General features: G+C 43.6%; 1 protein-coding gene across 7 annotated transcripts in view; it reads left to right on the forward strand.

Moving 5' to 3' along the window:
• The window catches only part of Hbs1l (HBS1-like translational GTPase), a 77,513-nt gene that overhangs the window by 48,842 nt on the left and 7,246 nt on the right, over positions 1-21,425 (forward strand). For all 7 annotated transcript variants that reach the window (XM_063285773.1, XM_039106903.2, XM_063285777.1 and 4 more), the window contains 7 exons: positions 1,247-1,393; positions 2,822-2,896; positions 4,875-4,992; positions 5,470-5,538; positions 7,791-7,895; positions 11,287-11,377; positions 11,531-11,639. In XM_063285773.1, the coding sequence (XP_063141843.1) occupies positions 1,247-1,393; positions 2,822-2,896; positions 4,875-4,992; positions 5,470-5,538; positions 7,791-7,895; positions 11,287-11,377; positions 11,531-11,639 (714 nt within the window). The remainder of the gene's footprint in view (positions 1-1,246; positions 1,394-2,821; positions 2,897-4,874; positions 4,993-5,469; positions 5,539-7,790; positions 7,896-11,286; positions 11,378-11,530; positions 11,640-21,425) is intronic.

Genomic DNA, 21,425 nt, shown 5'->3' on the forward strand with positions numbered 1-21,425 from the left:
AGCCCAGTGCACGTAAAGTCATGAGTGGTCATCAGCAGCCCCTGGAGAGACAGTCTCCGCAGTCTCAGGTGGTTCTGGAGGGACACAAGGCATTCAGTCCCATTACCCGGGTGTCTCCGAGGACAGTTATACCGCTAAGACTGTGTATGGGGGAATGAATGGCATCCTTTGGACATATCCAGACAGGGCATTGACAGAAAAAGTTGATAAAAATGAATTTGGAAGAACAGCTGTGCTGCAGAGTCTTTTGCAAACTTTTGTAAATCCTTTCCTCAAGATGGAGTAGAATCCCATAAAGAATGGTCAGCCCAAGGCGCAGGGGCCTGAGGCCTTCAGTGATCGTGCCCAGCCAGAGCTGCTTTTTCTGGTGTTTTGTGGATTTGAGGATGAAAGGAGAAATGTGAGACGCTTGTGTTACTAGGATCTCTGTTAGTAGTTGCAGCAGACAAATGTGTGATTTGTGTCACACTTTTTCTCACTATAGATAACATTCTGACAGTTTTGTATCATAACTGTTTTTGTAAGATAAATTCCAAGATGTGGAATTGATAGAAAGTAATATATGCATAATTTAGGACTCCTGATAGTTACTTTCAGAATGCCCTTCTGGAGGTTATGTCCTCCAGCAACATCCGAGAAATCATTGTGTCTCTTAGATCACCTGTGACATCTAAAAGTAGGGTCTGGGAATATGCACTTTGATTTTTTTTTTAAAGTGGGGGTCATTAATAAATTTAAATTTTGCCTATTTGCATTTATTGAGAAAAATCCGTGAATTTTATCTTAACTAATAGTCTGTTTTGGGAAAAATGACCTGTGAGAATATTGGCCAACTTTGACTTTTACCATCCCCTCCGCCTGTAGCCAGGCGTTTACTATCATGGACAGCTTTTTATCATGCTTGTTTATGTGTGTATCAGTGTGGCTGTTTTCGAGTGACAACACATGTGGAGCAGCTCCTGGAAGTCAGTTCTCGCCTGCCGCCATGTGTGTCCAGGAGACTGACCTCATCTACTCAGGCTGTGCAGGAAGTACTTTTACCTGCTGAGCCGACTTGCTGAGTAGCTTCCAGTTCTGTGTCATAACCATTATTGAGAGTTATAACCTGCCGTGGTATTCTTCATGTGCGCTGGTGTGTGCTCATGTTATGGCCTGCCTTAACTCTGAGCACGCTGTGAACTGTGTGAGCTGTCCTTTGAATGGAGGAGGCATGGCCTCACTTCTAGCTGTGATTCTTCTTCCTCAGGCTGACGTGGCAGTCTTGGTCGTTGATGCCAGCAGGGGAGAATTTGAAGCTGGATTTGAGACGGGAGGACAGACCCGAGAGCATGGCCTTTTGGTCCGATCTCTTGGAGTGACGCAGCTTGCTGTGGCTGTCAATAAGATGGACCAGGTACTGAGGGGCTGGGGGTTGGTGAGGGTGATGTCTGGGAGCAGGAGAGATGGCGCAGGGCTAGAGCACTTGTGCTTTCGGGGGGCCGGGTTTGTTTCTCAGCACACACGGCAGCTCACAGCCATTCAGAACCGCAGTTCCAGAGATTCCACACTGTCTCCTGGCTTCTGCAAGCACTAGACACTCATGTGGTGCACGTACATACGTGAGACAAAATATTCATGCACACAGAATAAACAAACCTAAGTCATTTTAAAGTAGATTGTGTTCAGCCCACATAGAGGCCCACAGACGGAACTACTCTATGTTCTATTAGTCTAGTTGCCATATCAAGAAAAATAAATTTGCTATCTACTGATTAACTGAACATGGTAATAGTAATTTTAAAGCAGGAATATCTTATTTTGAAATGGCTTTTTAGAACTTAAAACATCTCAGTTATAAAATAATATGCACCACTGTAAAATGAAAGTATAATAGCCATTTCGTTGTACATTGACCAGTTTTATTTTTATAGAAATGGTTTCTATTTTTCTTTCCATCACAGCCAGTGGATTACGATGTATGATCCTCTCCAAAAAGTTGGCAGTACTCTTATGCATGCTTACTTGGGTAAAAAAAAAAAATTAGTGGCTTTATATTAGCCTATGTTATTAATATAACATATTCAAACATTGTTTTGTGAACAGTAACAATATTTAAGTGTATTTTCCTGGCAATTCTTTGTATAGTTTACTCGTTATCCGTTTTGGTTATTTGGTCATATACAAATAGGCATTCTACTTAATTTTACATTTACATATTTCTTCACCCTAGCATCTGATAAATATTCACCAATATTCTCTGTTGGTTCCTCTGTAGTTTATTATTACATGTGTAGCTTTAAATTTTCTCTAGCATTTTTGCATGAAATATTTCAAATGTAGAGAAAATGGAGAAACTTTTTGGAAAACGCTCATATTGGAGCCGTTGCCTAAGACTGTATGTAGACTCTATGCTCATACATTTCCCCTTTTACCATGTGCATGTGTGCATACTCTGTAGACACGGCTGTACGTAGACCTAGGCTCTGCCCTTTGCCTAGAGCTGGTGTTACATGCTCGCTTACTGTGGGGGCTGAGGTGCGTGTCGGTGCCCTTACTGTGGTCCAGTGTGTGGTCGCAGCACAACCGAACAAACTGCTCTCTCCTCACCGAGTTCGAAGTCACCTTTAGCATATCTAGTGGGCTCTAACTGTGAGGGGTTCTCTGTTGGCTTCCTAGTCTAGGAACAGATCAGCTTACCACATTAGTGGTAAAGTTTTTTTTTCCCTGAGTTTTAATTTTAATTTATATTTGATATAATTTTGGCTATGTACATTTTACTGTGGAAATTCTGACTTTATGTCTTCTCAAGTATAATTCTATGTGTAAATTGGATCTTTATCAGGTAAATTGGCAACAAGAAAGATTTCAAGAGATTACTGGAAAACTTGGGCACTTTCTCAAGCAAGCAGGTTTTAAGGTATGATAATTTTAAATAAAATTAGTTTGTTTATTTTTCTATATCATTTTACTTATAGTAGAAAAAAAGCTAATTATATTAATATTCTTCTTTAAAGTTATTATAGTTTTTAACGTTAAAACGTAATTATTGTCATGTCCTCATCCTCTGTCCCTTCCAGCTTCTCCATAACCACTCTGTCTTAGTTAGGGTCTTATCGCTGTGAGCAGACACCATGACCAAGGCAAGTCTTATAAAGGACAATATTTGATTGAGGCTGGCTTACAGGTTCAGAGGTTCAGTCCATTATCATCAAGGTGGGAGCTTGGCAGCGTCCAGGCAGGCATGGTGCAGGAGGAGCTGAGAGGTCTACACCTTCATCCTAAGGAAGCCAGGAACAGACTGAGCATCCTCAGGCAGCTAGGAGGAGGGTCTCCAAGCCCATCCTCACAGTAACACACTTCCTCCAACAAGGACACACCTCTAATAGTGCACTCCCTGGGCCAACCTATGCAAACCATCACACACTCCTTTGCTTGCTCTCATATTCATGGCCTCTTTTTCTTGGACTGCTGTTGTTTTGACGACTGTGTGTAGATATGTGAGTTCAGCCTGCGGAGTCTCTGTGGTGCTGCTTCCGTGTGTAGGATACCAGGGCTGACCATTTGGTAGTGGTTAATCCACTAGGAGGCTCACCCTTGGGGAAGACCTCTTCTCAGCATCACTCAGCTGCATGCTCTTGTCAGGGTAGCCCTCAGCACCCCAAGCATCGCCTCCCGTCCCTGTTACTGTATCTGTCATTGCCCGGGTCCTTTGAAGGCTTCAGCATTCTCACCAAGTGCTGTAGCCAGCAAGGGGCAGGGCCAGCTCTGTTGCTTTTGTGCCCGTGGGGCTAGCTCACACACGCTCATGCCACCAGGGCTGGTCTACTGTGCTGCCTAGGCAAGGTGTGGGCTGCTCTCCAGAGGGCCGGAGCTAGCAAGGGGACAGGGCCAGCTCTCCCATTCCCATGACCTGGGGTGGGGTGGGAGGGTTGGCCATCTGTCCTGCCCGTCAAAGGTGGCATCTGGCTCTGACTTAAGGTCTTTGTCCCTCTCTTCCCTCATGTCCCTTCAGCGTCTGTTGGGGGTAGCTGACCATAATTGACTGTCCTCTGCACTTTCATCAGTTGTGAGTTTCTGTCCTGGGCTCTGTTTACATCAGTGAGAAGCTTCTAGGGTGAGGGATGAGAAGCTACACTTAGCTCTAAATCAAACCATAAATACTTAGAACGCTCTTAGGAAATAGACCAATTTAGTAAGTGGCAGAGGTCATTTCTCCTCTAAGTCCATGACTTCACGGTTTTCCAGTGCTGGGCGTGGTTTCTCTCCGGGTAAGCTGGCTGAGTGAGGCCATACAGCCGTCGGTTACTGCCAGGACACACGTGCTGCTGTTGCACCTTTGGGACTCTCTTCCCGCGCTGCTCATTGCTGTGGGTCAGAGGTGTCACCTGGGAAGGACTGTTGTTGATGGTGTCCCTCCCTTGGTAGCTTGTTAGTCCTCAGGGAGGAGGCTTTCAGGACAATCCAGCTCAATTCCACTTAGTCTTGTGTTTAAAATGTGTGGTGTCTTTAGCAAAGGGTCATATTTGCAACTTCTGGGAGACAACCAGGGGCAACAGAAGTACTGTGTGTTGTTTTGGGGATCTCTTGGACTTTTCCCTCACAAGGACTTTGAGAGGAGCTTTCTCATATCTAGTACTGGAGCTTTTGTTAGACGGCCTGTGTCTCCTGAGAGAGTTATCGCCCCAAGTGGTATGACTTCATTGAAGCTCTGTGCATGTGCATGTACTTACCTGTGTTACATGTGATTTCATGTGCATGTACTTACCTGTATTACATGTGATTTCAGAGAACTATAGATTGTGCAGAGGTCTTCAGTCTGCTGTTCATTTTGCAGGCTTGTTTGAGCTGCTGGGTCTTTGCAGTTGTGACTAAGTCTGTCCTCTGTCTTCTCACAGGAGAGTGATGTAGCTTTTATCCCAACCAGCGGTCTGAGTGGCGAGAATTTAACTTCAAGGTCACAGTCCAGTGACCTCACGAAGTGGTACAAAGGGCTCTGCTTATTGGAGCAGATTGGTATGTATGCTGCGACCACTCTGTTAATGTGCTGTAGACGCAATATTTGTTATCTAGAGTTCTTCAAAAGAGACAGAGTGCATGTGAAAAAGCGTAGGATTTGTAATCAGATAAACTAGGTACTCAGTTTTGAAATTATGTGGACTTATTAAAGTAATACTCAGTTTTTCTGAAGCCACATTGAGTTTAGAACTTTCCCTACCTGACTTGACTAGTTGAAATTAAATGAAGCAATGTGGGAAATAGTTTATAAATGTGTAGAATCTGGTAGTTGTTAATTGTTAGTATGTACAAAATAAACTCTTTTTTTACAAGAAGAGAGAGTGATGGGCACAGTGGAGGTGGTGGAAAAGTCCTGTTCGGGTTTGAGGGTGCAGGAATGGAGAACAGCCCTGAGCTCTGCGTGTGCTCCTCTGTGGAGCAGTATTCGCAGCCCATCACTGAAACTGAACCTTGCTCTTTGCCTTTTTTTACCAGATTCCTTCAAGCCCCCTCAGCGTTCCATTGACAAACCTTTCAGGTTATGTGTGTCTGATGTCTTCAAAGGTGAGTGCTGCTCTGTATGGTGCGCCTGTCCGCTCTGTGTCTTGCTTTCTCGGACTGTTATGTTGGGACACTGTGGACGGTGGAATGTCTGTGGGAATGTAAGGATGGACAGCAGGATGGACAGCAGGCACTTGGTCACCACATACCCAGACCCAGGCTCCTGAACACCCTTCAGTTCACAACCACCTCCCACTTTAGTTACCTGTCAGGGGCAGAGACCCCTAAGCTTCATCTTTCTGACCTTAGATAAATTGGATCATTCACCATTTCTTAACATCCAGAGTAATGAGCTGGCGAGGTGGCTCACTAGGTAAAGGCAATTGCCACCAAGCCTTAACAGCTTGAGTTTGATCCCTGGTCCTTCCCATGTGGCAGAAGGAGAGGATCAACCCCTGACGGTTTTCTTCTGGTGTTCACACATTTGCGCTGTGGTGAGTGACCGGCCGCACACAGAGAAACTACATAAATGTACTCTTAAAAATAATGAAACATGTATGTATGAGATATTTATGTACACACATGTGCACGTACACACACCTTTTGAGATCCCGATCGGCACTGTGTTTACCCGTGTTTCTGTGCTTAAGTGTTCCTTCCTATCCTTGCCTGTTTCCACCCATCTGTGTCAGTCTGGGTAGGACATGGTATCACGTAGACGTCAGTGGGAAATTTAATGTGAACAATCAGAACCATTAAGTATGATGAAAGATTAGTGACTAAGGTACCAGGAAGCCCGTGCCTTAGCGCTGAGGAAGGCAAAGGTTCCGAGTGACATAGAGAAGGTGTTGTGCAGATACCCGAGAACACATCTAAAACCGTGTAGAAGGCCTGTCTAGAACCATAGAAGGGCACTAGGGCAAAAGATAGAAACTAAAGTATATCGATACCTTAGAATAATTGATTTTATAAAGATGTCCGTCGTCTCCTAAGTCTCCGCTATCTCAGGGAAGATAAGGAGTGCGTTTGCGCTGTGCAGGTCTTACTCTGATGGTGCTGTGCCCGCCCAGCACACAGCACCCATGCATCCCTTCCTCCCTCTGCACTGTTGCTCTGTACAGTGGTTTCTTTCCCATCTCTGTCATGAGCCCTCAAGGGCAAGCAGAGTCTTTGGTATCCGATTTTGGAGAATCTAGTCCAGTACCTGGCACAGTGTACATTTAATGCAGAGTAGGAAGTGATTGTGAGTGGGAAAGGAAGTGACGGAATTGAAGTCCCATCACCGTGACTGGCTTCCAGAGGGGTGGAGGTAGGGGTAAAGCAGTGCTTTTGACATGCCTGTTATCTGTTAGAAACAGCAAGCAGGCGGTGTCCCTAACTGGGGTCTTGACCTCCTGCTCTGTCTCTGGGCAGCTTCCTGGCTGGCTTCTGCCTCTGCTGGTTCCCTCAGCTGTCCTGCTGAGGCAGCGCTCTCTGGGTCTGACTCCTGGGCACTGACATTTGCATTTTGATGACAGTATCATCATACCCATTCTGACAGTTTTCTCCCTGGTTTTCTGTGGCCCACTTTCTCCTGCCACCTCATTTTTGTGGCCTGTCCCTGGCTGTGTGGGCTTCCTTTCCAGGCTCTGAAAGATCGTTCTCACGCCTCATTGCTCTCGCTCTGCCTGCTTTCACGTCCTGCTCACGTCCTGATGCTTCTTCCCAAGTGTCACCTCTGCCTCAGAATAGTGGCTGTGGGTGTAGTCACGTCCTGATGCTTCTTCCCAAGTGTCACCTCTGCCTCAGAATAGTGGCTGTAGGGTGTCCGGCCACCTGAGTCTCAGACACGAAGTTAGCTGAGGCTGTCAGCATCTCTCCTTAGTTCTCTGTCTCCCACCGTCCCTCACCCAGAGCCTTGCGTGTGTCGGGCCAGCGACCTTACCCCAGCGTGCCGCTGTGGATTCTTGGCTGCATACTTGTGGCCCTGGGGGGCACTGCTCTTGTCTGTCTCTTTACTGGCCCATGTTTCTTAATAAATGACTCTGTTTCCCTCTCTTACCCCTAAGCTTATAGAATCCCTGGTCTTTACTAGTCAGTCAATATCTGGAAAGAAATGAACCTTCAGTTTTTGTAATCTGAGTAATTTTATTTGCTAGAAAAACTGGATATGGAGTGCCGTGTTTAGTAGAGGTATTGAAACTTCTGACCTTACCACTGCTTGTGTTCATTTGACTCCTGGCCTTTCATAAATTATGTAGGAAACAAATGCCGCAGTATTAACTACCAGAGAATGTTACTATGTGTTTCATATATGATGTTGGTATGTTTTACAGATCAAGGATCTGGCTTTTGTGTGACTGGTAAGATTGAAGCCGGCTATGTCCAGACTGGTGACCGACTGTTAGCCATGCCGCCCAATGAAACCTGTACTGCCAAAGGTACTGAGCCGCCTGCCGCCTGCTTTTGCTAACAGGTCGGGACAGCGGGTGGGCCTGAGACAGCGGGCAGGCAGGGACAGCGGGCAGGCCTAGACAGCGGGTTTCTTCTTCAGCAGTCCACTGAGAGCTCTAGAGTAAATGTCTCTTACTGAAATCGTAACTAACTGTCAAAATGATACTAACTGTTGAACACTAAATATAAAAACATAAACGATTTTTCCTGTTGTGGTATACGTCTATGTGTACATGAAACATTCTAACGCTGACAACATTCTCTTTTGTGCACTGAGTCATAAAATCTGGTTTAAGACCGAACCTGCCATATACATACCAGACATAGTCTTATAAAATTATAATTTGTAGAGGAGAGTCAAGAATCCAGCCCAATAGTAGCTAGTCAGTAGCGGGCAACTTGTCACCACAGAATCTGCATTTCAGAACCCGTTAGCAGCTTTGATGATGTTTATATGTATATGTGATACCTTTGGTTGTCTCTCTGTCTCTGTCTCTGTCTCTGTCTCTGTCTCTCTGTCTGTGTGTGTGTGTGTGTGTGTGTGTGTGTGTGTGTGTGTGTGGTAAATAGAGGAAGACCTAAGTAAGAGCCCAGCGTGAAAGGCGTACCGTTGAAGCCGGTTAAGGTGCCCCCTCCACTGCTTTTCCAGAGGCGCCGTGCTGGCTGATGATAACCATTCCATTCCCAGCCCAGGTTTAGCCTTTCCTGTGTGTAGGCTCTTGTCTAAATGTGGCTTAAAAAGCTCTCAGTTCTGCTTAGCCTTAGTCTGGCTTTCTGAGTTCAGGGTGAGATGGAGGGTGTTTCATGGTGGAGTAATGCTGTTTCTAACAAGTGTGAGCAGATGTGCAGCTATGGAAATGCTGACACCTCCCTTGACTGCTCTTACCTTAGTGTGTGCTCAGTCTTACATTTGAGTGTCCTTTAAGACTTCGCTGCTGTTGTTTGCTCTTCTCTTCCTGACTCCACGCCCTTAGGTGGTGGACGCTGATTCTGAATTCCTGTTAGGGAAGTGCCGAGATCCGTGTGTGAGCTACCGTAGGGAGCTTAAGAAATGAGTCAATGTGTGTTTAGGTAATACGCTGAAGCTGTATTTAAAGATCCTATGGTAATGGAAATATATTGTTTCCATTTGACTCCTCTCTTCTTGCCTGACAGAGACCATGGCATGTGTGTTTTAAGAAGACCCACTTTCTATTGCTCTGTTGTTTACAGAGGTGGCTCAGCTGGTCAGATTCTACCTCGCCAGCAGGGAGAGCTCGACTCAGCCTCCAGAGCCCACATAGCAACAGTCCTAGAGCTGGAGAAGCAGGCAGGCAGCTTCTGGGTTTCACTAGCAGCCAGACTAGCCCTACTTGGCAAAGCCCTGCCTTAGAACAAGCAGCAGCACAGAATGAGATGATTGGTACCTGAGGACCAATACCTGAGGTGGACTTCTGTCCTCACACGCATGTGCACACACACACACACACACACACACACACACACACACACACGGGGGGGGGGGAGAACTGGGACACTTGGAAATACTAATAATCGCAGTTGTTAGTTAAGAGCGTGGAACTAAACTTCCATTTCCTTTGAAAGCCCGCGTTTCTTACTTACTCCATATGGAGACTGAGCATTTCCTCTTATTGGCACTTGTTCAGAGACGTTTCCGCTCTGAGGGGCTTGCCTGGGCTCATAGCAGTCCCAGCCCATGGCTCTGACCACTGTTTTCACTAGGTTCACGTGAGGATCTGTGTGTTCTTTGTTGGAATACGTGAAGTGCATGTATGATGTCCTTCAAGAAGGGAGGCTTGACGGCCATTAAGTAGCAACTCAGAGTCACTCGTTCACTTTACTGACATCAGACTTTAGTGAATGGCGTGGGCCTCAATCCCAGCATTGGAGAAGCTGAGGCGAGAGGGCTGCTGTTACTTCTGGGCCATTTTAGACTACACTGTGGCTTACATGGTGGCCAGCCGGGGCTGTCTGACAAAACTTAGCAAGTGTCTGGAGTGTTAGAAGGAAAAGGAAGCCCCTTGTTGTAATTATTGGCCATGGAGAGAGCCTGGAAAGAGTAGGTGTGAAATAGGAAGATGCTCGGGAGGAAACCATGGTAACCACTTTAGGAAACTTGTCAATAGAAAGGAAAAGCTCTTAAAAAAGATTGTTCAAAGACAATTTTTACTTTATTAAATTAACTACCTTGTATTTTTCAAATCCCTGTTTCCTAGTAAATATAGGTATGGCCATTTTCAGTTGCATTTAAAAGTTAAATTTAACTAGTTGATGTTTGACTAATATTTAAATTTGTCAATTTTATATCTAATTTTTTTTGAAGCTAAGAATATTGTCTTAAAATAACATGTCACAAGATGGGGAAGTATGGTTTCATAAGAAAATGAGAGGATTATGATTTATTAAAAACATGTCTGGGGTTGGGGATTTAGCTCAGTGGTAGAGCGCTTACCTAGGAAGCGCAAGGCCCTGGGTTCGGTCCCCAGCTCCGAAAAAAAGAACCAAAAAAAAAAAAACCATGTCAGTCTAGAGCAGTCCTCCCATGGCTGGTCTGTTCACTGTCTTCACCACAAGCCCACCTCCAGGGAAAAGTCATTTAACCCCTAAGTGTAACCTATCCCGTGAAGCCATGTAACAAGGAAGCGAGCACTGCCACAGGAGCTGCTCTTCGGGACTGTCGGAATGAGTGGGTGTGCAGTTTACAGGTTTACAGGGCGTGGTGCTGCCCCACACTATTTTCAGGTTAGATTTTACTGCTGTTTCTTTACTTCTCCCTCCTGTAATGAGAGTGGGATGCAGACTCTGGGAAGAAGGCGTCTTTGAGCAAGAATGGTAAGGGCTTGCTGAGTGGGCCTTCGACTGAACACCAGTGCTCCACAGACCCTACCCAGCTCCGTTAGGTCACTCTCTAGATGAAACCCGCTTGTCCAGGATAGGGTATACTCTAGGAGCCCAGAACCCAGGGCTTCAGGGAAGCGCAGGGAAGCCCAGGGGAATAAACCAGTGCCAACACCGTTGCCAGTCCTGTCTTCCTGCCATTACGAATAATTTAATAATATCAGTTGTTTGGACCATATGCCTTACCTGCCTGTGCCTGTTAATAACAGTGTTTAAACAAAGCCCACTGAGAGACTAGCTTCATTGTGTCAATGAGTAAAATATTTGATTAACTGGGGCACCCAGCCTCCTGTGGGCATTCACCATTGTGTTTAAGGAGAAGCTCTAGAGCCTGAGCTGTGAAGAGTGGTGCTCCGTCCACGCTAGGTTCCACTTCTCACGCTGACCACTCAGAGCAAATGTGACCTAGTGAGGGGGCTCTGTGGTGAACGGCTCTGCAGAGAGGTTTCACCATAGGCTTCGGCTTTTACTCATTTCCAGGAATCACTCTGCACGACGAACCTGTCGATTGGGCAGCAGCAGGAGATCACGTTAGTCTTACTTTGGTTGGGATGGATATCATCAAAATCAAGTGAGTAAGAAAACAGGTTTAAGCAGTCTTCCTATCAGATACACGGTGTCAGAGCGCATGGGTTTGCAATCCATAGTTGGCTTAGTTGTTGTTCTTTCTCTACGGGGACTTTGTCATCTCGGCTCACTCTCACCTCTGTCTCTGTTGTCACAGTGTTGGCTGCATATTTTGTGGACCCAAAGAACCCATTAAAGCTTGCACTCGCTTCAGAGCCCGGATTCTCATCTTCAATATTGAAGTTCCCATCACTAAAGGCTTTCCTGTAAGTGTCCAGTGCTTTGCCCTTGCTTCTGTGGACTCAGGGAAGTCCTAACTCACCCCAAAAGGTGCTGCTTGTTTCACCCGAATGACTTTTCTAAGTTAGGAAAAGAAGTTAGGATTCGAAAGTAATTTTTTGGTTCTTTAATATATATATGTATGTGTATGTGTATGTGTATATGTATATGTATATATGCATGCATGCACTATTCTCTATATATTTTATATATAGTATGTATATTATAATTCTATAGATACATTCTATACATCTATCTATATATTATCTATATCACTTATTTTCTATGTGTGGGTGCGTGTTCTCATGTATGTTGGTATACCATGTGTGTGCCCACAGAGGTAAGAAGAGCATGAGGTCCCTGGCACTGGAGTTGCAGGAAGTTGTGGGAATCAAATCTGTTAATGAAATATTTGTTCTAGCTAGCCCATGTAAAAGACACAGAAACGCAGCGTTTTATTTACTAGCTGTGAGTCTAGATTGGGCAGGCTCTATGCTCTTCTCACCTGGATCCAAACCATGGCCCTTGTCACCTTGTGTGTGAGTGTCACCTGGGCCACTCTTGCTCTATCAGCCTGTCCTCAGGATGCACTTCCGACCACACGCTCCTGGTCCAGCGGCCTCCTCCCTTCTCCACCTGCTCTTTCCTTCTCCCCTGTGGGCTCTCAAGATCCCTCACTTGCTTCTCGGGTCCTGCATTTCTCTCTGCCCAGTCACGGGCCTTTTACTAACCAGTCAATTTCTCTCTGCCCAGTCACAGGCCTTTTACTAACCAGTCAATTTCTCTCTGCCCAGTCACGGGCCTTTTACTAACCAGTCACTTTCTCTCTGCCCAGTCACGGGCCTTTTACTAACTAGTCACTTTAAACTGGGAGCAAGGTTTGCACAGCAAAGGCCAGGCAGTGTACATGGGCATGCACTGGTCTGGATGGCAACCTGATTTGAGGTTCAGAATTTAGCATTTTATACATAGAAACAGGGCCACCCCAGTAGAACCCCAGTCCTCTGGAAGAGCAGCCAGTGCTTTTAACCCTGAAGACATTTCATTCTTGAGTTTGAGAACTTTTTCAAGGGAAGGTATTTTTTCATAATAAGTTGATTCAAACTGCTGATAATATAGTTTTTTGGGGCTGGGGGATGATAGACTTTTTATGGGATAGTAAGGCTTACTAGTATTTTTAAATTCTGGTTTGTTTAATATGTCTTCAGTATTTTTGATTACAAAAGTGATAGATTAACAGTTACAAAGCCACAGAAATATAGAAAATAGTAATTGCATAATCTATAGATACCTTCTGTTAATATGTAGATAGCCTGTTTCATGCTCACATGCTATCGACCCAGCATGTGTTTGGTCTTTGCGACCAGCCCCTCCCAGCTTCCCTTGAATCCACAGATAAAAGGCACACACACACACACACACACACACACACACACACACACTCACACAGAGTTTGTTCCTTTTCAACTTGCCTTAGGGCACAATTGCTGAGCATTGCTATCTCCTTCCTAGAAAAGCATGCCCTTAATGAAATTCTTGTCTCTGCTCCTCCCACCTGCCCTAAACTTCAGTGGCTATTCACACCTAGCCTGTCCTGGGACCCCTCGCCTGTCTGTACCTTCCACTCAGCATTTGGCCTCTGGCTTTCTTTACTGACAGATCAAAAACCACTTGGGGAGCAGGCCCTTAGCATCAGAACCACCCCCTGCATGTGTGCACAGATTTCAGGTGTGCCCAGAGGGAGCTCTCTCCACAGCTGTGAGCTCCAGCTGTGCTAAAGCAGCTCCTTCAGACCCTGCGTGAGGTGACTGGTCTGCAAGGTATTACTGACCAATCACTTGCAGTATGTCCTCATGGACTTAAGACCGCACTCTCATGCCGTTCTCTGCATTTGTAGCTTAACAGTCAGGCAGTTCCTTCCCCGTCAGGTCAGTGTGCAGATGCTCCGTGACAGCAGAGAGGGCTTCTCAGAGGGTTTGTCCCCAGCCTTGACGGCACTGCACAGAGCCCTTGTTTTTATAAATCCAGAAAAGTTATTACTTATGTAAGTATGTACTATTGTGTGTCAGACTGACACCTTATTCCAATCTAGAAAGACGTGCAGCCCAAATTTACTAATCATTCTAATTTTACTTTTTATTTTGATCTTGAGCCTGGGAACTCTCAAGAGAAGTGAAGTAAAGTAGGAATAGGAATTGCTTTCAACTTGCTAAAGCTTTGATGGTGTTTGAGGAACCAGAAGAAACTTACTTAAGCATTGATTCACTTACGTATGATTCTTATTTCTGTATAAATACTCATTGTGTTTATTAAACATTTACGTACTTTAATAAGCATATTGTATTTTTTTCACCTTTTAAAGAGTTTCACCAAAAGAGTTGTTTTAATTGAGTATTCTGTGGTTAGCCATTTAGGACTTATGAATGAAGCAGATTCCTGGACAGCGAGGTCATTGGGTCTGTGCTTGCCCATGGAGTAGTTAGTGTTCACCAGTGGAGGCAGGGCAAGATGGCAGCATTTACTTTGAAGAGTAACACTGTCTTCCTGCCTATACAGCAGTGCTTCTCACCTTCCTAACACTGAGACCCTTAATACAGTTCCTCCTGCTGTGGGGACCCCAACCTAGAATTATTTTTGTTGCTACTTCATAACTATAATTTTGCTGCTGTTATCAATCATAATGTAAGTATCTGATATACAGGACATCTGATATGGGACGCTAGTCAAAGGGGCACTCCATTCCAGAGGGGTCACGACCCACAGGTTGAGAACCACTGTGGTACTGCCTATCAGGATCAAATTGGAATGGGAAAAGTGCTCATATCTACTTGCAGCAGTAGAAGAAAATTAAGATAACCCTTCTTAAACAATTAAAGTTCTTTTAGTTAGCACTTAATTTTTTAAAGAGGAAATTATAAGATACATTAAACTTAATTTATATTTTCGTTGTTACTACATCTAAGAAAATTTGCTTTGGTAAGTGTGTGCTTCTGTATACTCTGTATTGTTTAACCATTACTGCTGTCCATCTCAAGACCTTTATAACCCCAAACCAAAGCCCTTGTTCTGACTATAATTTTTTTTATGTTGAACAAAAGCATATATTTAGAATTAGCCAACTGGACTCACTTTAAATGAGTCCAGTTTTTTTTTTCTCCATCTTTATTAACTTGAGTATTTCTTATTTACATTTCAAATGTTATTCCTTTCCCGCTTTCCTGGCCAACATCCCCCTAACCACTTCCCCTCCCCATCCTTCCCCCATTACCGCCTCCCCCCAACAATCACGTTCACTGGAGGTTCAGTCTTAGCAGGACCCAGGGCTTCCCCTTCCACTGGTGCTCTTACTAGGATATTCATTGCTACCTATGAGGTCAGAGTCCAGGGTCAGTCCATGTATAGTCTTTAGGTAGTGGCTTAGTCCCTGGAAGCTCTGGTTGGTTGGCATTGTTGTTCATGTGGGGTCTCGAGCCCCTTCAAGCTCTTCCAGTTCTTTCTCTGATTCCTTCAGCGGGGGCCCCGTTCTCAGTTCAATGGTTTGCTGCTGGCATTCGCCTACGTATTTGCTGTATTCTGGCTGTGTCTCTCAGGAGAGATCTACATCCGGTTCCTGTCAGCCTGCACTTCTTTGCTTCATCCATCTTATCTAGTTTGGTGGCTGTATATGTATGGGCCACTTGTGGGGCAGGCTCTGAATGGGTGTTCCTTCTGCCTCTGTTCTAAACTTTGCTTCCCTATTCCCTCCCGAGGGTATTCTTGTTCCCCTTTTAAAGAAGGAGTGAAGCATTCGCATTTTGGTCATCCTTCTTGAGTTTCATGTGTTCTGTGCATCTAGGGTAATTCGAGCATTTGGGCTAATATCCACTTATCAATGAGTGCATACCATGTGTGTTTTTCTGTGATTGGGTTACCTCACTCAGGATGATATTTTCCAGTTCCGTCCATTTGCCTATGGATTTCATAAAGTCATTGTTTTTGATAGCTGAGTAATATTCCATTGTGTAGATGTACCACATTTTCTGTATCCATTCCTCTATTGAAGGGCATCTGGGTTCTTTCCAGCTTCTGGCTATTATAAATAAGGCTGCTATGAACATAGTGGAGCATGTGTCTTTGTTATATGTTGGAGCATCTTTTGGGTATATGCCCAAGAGAGGTATAGCTGGGTCCTCAGGTAGTGCAATGTCCAATTTTCTGAGCAACCTCCAGATTGATTTCCAGAATGGTTGTACCAGTCTGCAATCCTACCAACAATGGAGGAGTGTTCCTCTTTCTCCGCATCCTCGCCAGCATCTGCTGACACTGGAGTTTTTGATCTTAGCCATTCTCACTGGTGTAAGGTGGGATCTCAGTGATTTGCATTTCCCTTATGACTAAAGATGTTGAACATTTCTTTAGGTGCTTCTCAGCCATTCGGCATTCCTCAGCTATGAATTCTTTGTTTAGCTCTGAACCCCATTTTTAATAGGATTATTTGTCTCCCTGCAGTCTAACTTTGTGAGTTCTTTGTATATTTTGGATATAAGCCCTCTATCAGTTATAGGATAGATCGTTTCCCAATCTGTTGGTTGTCATTTTGTCCTAACAACAGTGTCCTTTGCCTTACAGAAGCTTTTCAGTTTTATGAGATCCCATTTGTCGATTCTTGATCTTAGAGCATAAGCCATTGGTGTTTTGTTCAGGAAATTTTTTCCAGTGCCCATGTGTTCCAGATGCTTCCCTAGTTTTTCTTCTATTAGTTTGAGTGTATCTGGTTTGATGTGGAGGTCCTTGATCCACTTGGACTTAAGCTTTGTACAGGGTGATAAGCATGATCTGCATTCTTCTACATGTTGACCTCCAGTTGAACCAGCACCATTTGCTGAAAATGCTGTCTTTTTTCCATTGGATGGTTTTGGCTCCTTTGTCAAAAATCAAGTGACCATAGGTGTGTGGGTTCATTTCTGGGTCTTCAATTCTATTCCATTGGTCTATCTGTCTGTCTCTGTACCAATACTATGCAGTTTTTATCACTATTGCTCTGTAACACTGCTTGAGTTCAGGGATAGTGATTCCCCCTGAAGTCCTTTTATTGTTGAGGATAGTTATAGCTATCCTGGGTTTTTTGTTATTCCAGATGAATTTGGAAATTGTTCTAACTCTGGAGAATTGGATTGGAATTTTGATGGGGATTGCCTTGAATCTGTAGAATGCTTTTGGTAAAATGGCCATTTTTACTATATTAATCCTGCCAATCCATGAGCATCTTTCCATCTTCTGAGATCTTCAATTTCTTTCCTCAGAGGCTGGAAGTTCTTTTTTTTTTTTTTTTTTTTTTTAAAGATTTATTCATTTATTATATACAAGTACACTGTAGCTGTCTTCAGATACACCTGAAGAGGGCATCGGATCGCTTTACAGATGGTTGTGAGCCACCATGTGGTTGATGGGAATTGAACTCAGGACCTTTGGAAGAGCAGTCGGTGCTCTTAACCACTGAGCCATCTCTCCAGCCCCAGGCTTGAAGTTCTTATCATACAGATATTTCATTTGCTTGGTTAAAGTCACACCGAGGTACTTTATATTATTTGGGTCTATTATGAAGGGTGTCGTTTCCCTAATTTCTTTCTCTGCTTGTTTCTCTTTTGTGTAGAGGAAGGCTACTGATTTATTTGAGCTAATTTTATACCTAGCCACTTTGCTGGCTGTTTATCAGGTTTAGGAGTTCTCTGGTGGAACTTTTGAAATCACTTAAATATATTATCATATCATCTGCAAATAGTGATTGACTTCTTCCATTACAATGTGTATTCCCTTGACCTCCTTTTGTTGTTTGATTGCTCTGACTAGGACTTTGAGAACTATATTGAATAAGTAGGGAGAGAGTGGGCAGCCTTGTCTAGTCCCTGATTTTAGTGGCATTGCTTCAAGTTTCTCTCCATTTAGTTTAATATTAGCTACTGGTTTGCTGTATATTGCTTTTACTATGTTTAGGTATGGGCCTTGAATTCCTGTTCTTTCCAGGACTTTTATCATGAAGAGGTGTTGAATTTTGTCAAATGCTTTCTCAGCATCTAATGAAATGATCATGTGGTTTTTATATTTCAGTTTGTTTATATAGTGGTATACATTGATGGTTTTCCGTATATTAAACCATCCCTGCATACCTGGGATGAAGCCTACTTGATCATAGTGGATAATTGTTTTGATGTGTTCTTGGATTTGGTTTGCAAGAATTTAATCAGTATTTTTGCGTCGATATTCATAAGGGAAATTGGTCTGAAGTTCTCTTTCTTTGTTGGGTCATTGTGTGGTTTAGGTATAAGAGTAATTGTGACTTCATAGAAGGAATTCGGTAATGCTTCATCTGTTTCAATTTCGTCTGGATAGTATTGGTATGAGGTCTTCTATGAAGGTCTGATAGAATTCTGCACTAAACCCGTCTGGACCTGGGCTCTTTTTGGTTGGGAGACCTTTAATGACTGCTTCTATTTCCTTAGGAGTTATGGGGTTGTTTAACTGGTTTATCTGTTCCTGATTTAACTTCGGTACCTGGTATCTGTCTAGGAAATTGTCCATTTCCTCCAGATTTTCAAGTTTTGTTGAATATAGGTTTTTATAGTAAGATCTGATGATTTTTTGAATTTCCTCTGAATCTGTAGTTATGTCTCCCTTTTCATTTCTGATTTTGTTAATTTGGACACACTCTGTGTCCTCTCGTTAGTCTGGCTAAGGGTTTATCTATCTTTTTGATTTTCTCAAAGAACCAACTTTTGGTTCTGTTGATTCTTTCTATGGTCCTTTTTGTTTCTACTTGGTTGATTTCAGCTCTGAGTTTGATTATTTCCTGCCTTCTACTCCTCCTGGGTGTATTTGCTTATTTTTGTTCTAGAGCTTTTAGGTGTGCTGTCAAGCTGCTGACATATGCTCTCTCCTGTTTCTTTCTGCAGGCACTCAGAGGTATGAGTTTTCCTCTTAGCACAGCTTTCATTGTGTCCCATAAGTTTGAGTATGTTGTACCTTCATTTTCATTAAATTCTAAGAAGTCTTTAATTTCTTTCTTTATTTCTTTCTTGACCAGGTTATCATTGAGTAGAGCATTGTTCAATTTCCACGTATATGTGGGCATTCTTCCCTTATTGTTATTGAAGACCAGTTTTAGGCCGTGGTGGTCCGATAGCACGCATGGGATTATTTCTATCTTTCTGTACCTGTTGAGGCCTGTTTTATGACCAATTATATGGTCAGTTTTGGAGAAAATACCATGAGGTGGTGAGAAGAAGGTATATCCTTTTGTTTTAGGATAGAATGTTCTATAAATATCTGTTAAGTCCATTTGTTTCATAACTTCTCTTAGTCTGTCTATCTCTCTGTTTAATTTCTGTTTCCATGATCTGCCATTGATGAAAGAGGGCTGTTGAAATCTCCTACTATTATTGTGTAAGGTGCAATGTGTGCTTTGAGCTTTAGTAAGGTTTCTTTTATGCCCTTGTATTTAGAGCATAGATATTTAGGATTGAGATTTCATCTTGGTGGATGATTTTTTCCTTTAATGGGTATGAAGTATCCTTCCTTATCTTTTTTGATGAGTTTTGATTGAAAATCGATTTTATTCAATATTAGATTGGCTACTCCAGCTTGCTTTTTCAGACCATTTGCTTGGAAAGTTGTTTTCCAGCCTTTTACTCTGAGGTAGTATCTGTCTTTGTCTTTGAGGTGTGTTTCCTGTAGGCAGCAAAATGCTGGGTCCTCATTACGTATCCAGTTTGTTAATCTGTGTCTTCTTATTGGGGAATCAAGTCCATTGATGTTGAGAGATATTAAGAAATAGTGATTGTTACTTCCTGTTATCTTCATATTTGGAGGTGATATTATGTTCGTGCGTTTGTTTTCTCTTTGTTTTGTTGCCAAGACAATTAGTTTCTTGCTTTTTCTAGGGTGTAGCTTGCCTCCTTGTTTTGGGTTTTACCATTTATTATCCTTTGTAGGGCTGGGTTTGTAGAAAGATATTGTGTAAATTTGTTTTGGTCATGGAGTATCTTGGTTTCTCCATCTATGTTAATTGAGAGTTTTGCTGGATACAGTAACCTAGGCTGGCATTTATTTGTGTTCTCTTAGGGTCTGTATGACATCTGTCCGGGATCTTCTGGCTTTCATAGTCTCTGGTGAGAAGTCTGCTGTAATTCTGATAAGTCTGCCTTTATATGTTATTTGACCCTTTTCCCTTACTGCTTTTAATATTCTTTCTTTGTTTTGTGCATTTGGTGTTTTGACTATTATGTGACAGGAGGAGTTACTTTTCCGGTCCAATCTATTTGGAGTTCTGTAGGCTTCTTGTATGCCTATGGGTATCTCTTTCTTTAGGTTAGGGAAGTTTCCTTCTATGATTTTGTTGAAGATATTTACTGGACCTTTGAGCTGGGAATCTTCACTTTCTTGTATACCTATCATCCTTAGGTTTGATCTTCTCATTGAGTCCTGGATTTCCTGTATGTTTTGGGCCAGGAGATTTTTCTGTTTTACATTATATTTGACAGTTGTGTCGATGATTACTATGGAATCTTCTGCTCCTGAGATTCTCTCTTCTATCCCTTGTATTCTGTTGGTGAGTCTTGTATCTACAGTTCCTTGTGTCTTCCTTTGGTTCTCTATATCCAGGGTTGTCTCCCTTTGTGCTTTCTTCATTGTTTCTATTTCCATTTTCATTTTCTTTACCTGTTTGATTGTGTTTTCCTGTGATTGTTTTTGGGATTTTTGTGTTTCCTCTCTAAGGACTTCTACTTGTTTACTTGTGTATTCCTGTATTTCTCTAAGGGAGTTCTTTATGTCCTTCTTAAAGTCCTCCATCATTATGATCAAATATGATTTTAAATCTAGATCTTGCTTTTCTGGTGTTTTTGGATATTCAGTGTTTCCTTTGGTGGGAGAATTGGGCTCCGATGATGCCATGTAGTCTTGGTTTCTGTTGCTTGGGTTCCTGCGTTTGCCTCTCGCCATCAGGTTATCTCTGGTGTTACCTTGTTCTGTTATTTTGACAGTGGCTAGACTGTCCTATAGGCCTGTGTGTCAGGAGTGCTGTAGACCTGTTTTCCTGTTTTCTTTCAGCCAGTTATGGGAACAGAGTGTTCTGCTTTCAGGCGTGTACTCGTTCCTGTTTACTGGTCTTCAGGTGTTCCTGTGGCCGTGTGTCCTGAGTCCACCAGGCAGGTCAATTGGAGCAGAAGAGTTGTTTTTACCTCTGGTCTCAGGCCTGATGTCGCTCCTCAGGGTTCGGTTTCAGCTCTCTGTGAGGGCAGCAACCAGAGAGTCCTGCCCCTACTTCTGGGTCCCTGTGCGCAGCAGCCCCTGATGGCGTTAGGTGTTTTCCTCTAGAGTCAGATATGTGGTCAGAGAGTAGTCTCCTCTGGTTTCCCAGGTGTGTCTGACCTTCTGAAGGTCTAGCTCTCCCTCCCACGGGAGTTGGGTGCAGGGAGCTGTTTGACTGGGTCCGTTCAGATCCAGTCCCTGTCTGGATCACAGGGCTCTTGCAGCTTGACTGCTCCTATATTCCTGTTCCCAGAGGCCCTATATAGTTTCCTCTTGGGCCTAGAATGTGGGCAAAGGTGGGTAGAAGTGGCGGTCTCTCCTGCCCTGCAGTCTGAGGATTGCCTACACGTTTAGATGATGAGCTCTCTCTCCCACAGGGTTTGGGAGCAGGGAGCTGTGGGCTAGGATCAGCGAGGTTCGGGCGTCAGCTAGAAACCAGAAGTGTCTGGTCCCAGAGGAATTTCGCCTTTGTGTGTCCTAAGTCCACC

This window comes from Rattus norvegicus, chromosome 1 (genome assembly GCF_036323735.1).
Source record: "Rattus norvegicus strain BN/NHsdMcwi chromosome 1, GRCr8, whole genome shotgun sequence".
NCBI lineage: Eukaryota > Metazoa > Chordata > Mammalia > Rodentia > Muridae > Rattus > Rattus norvegicus.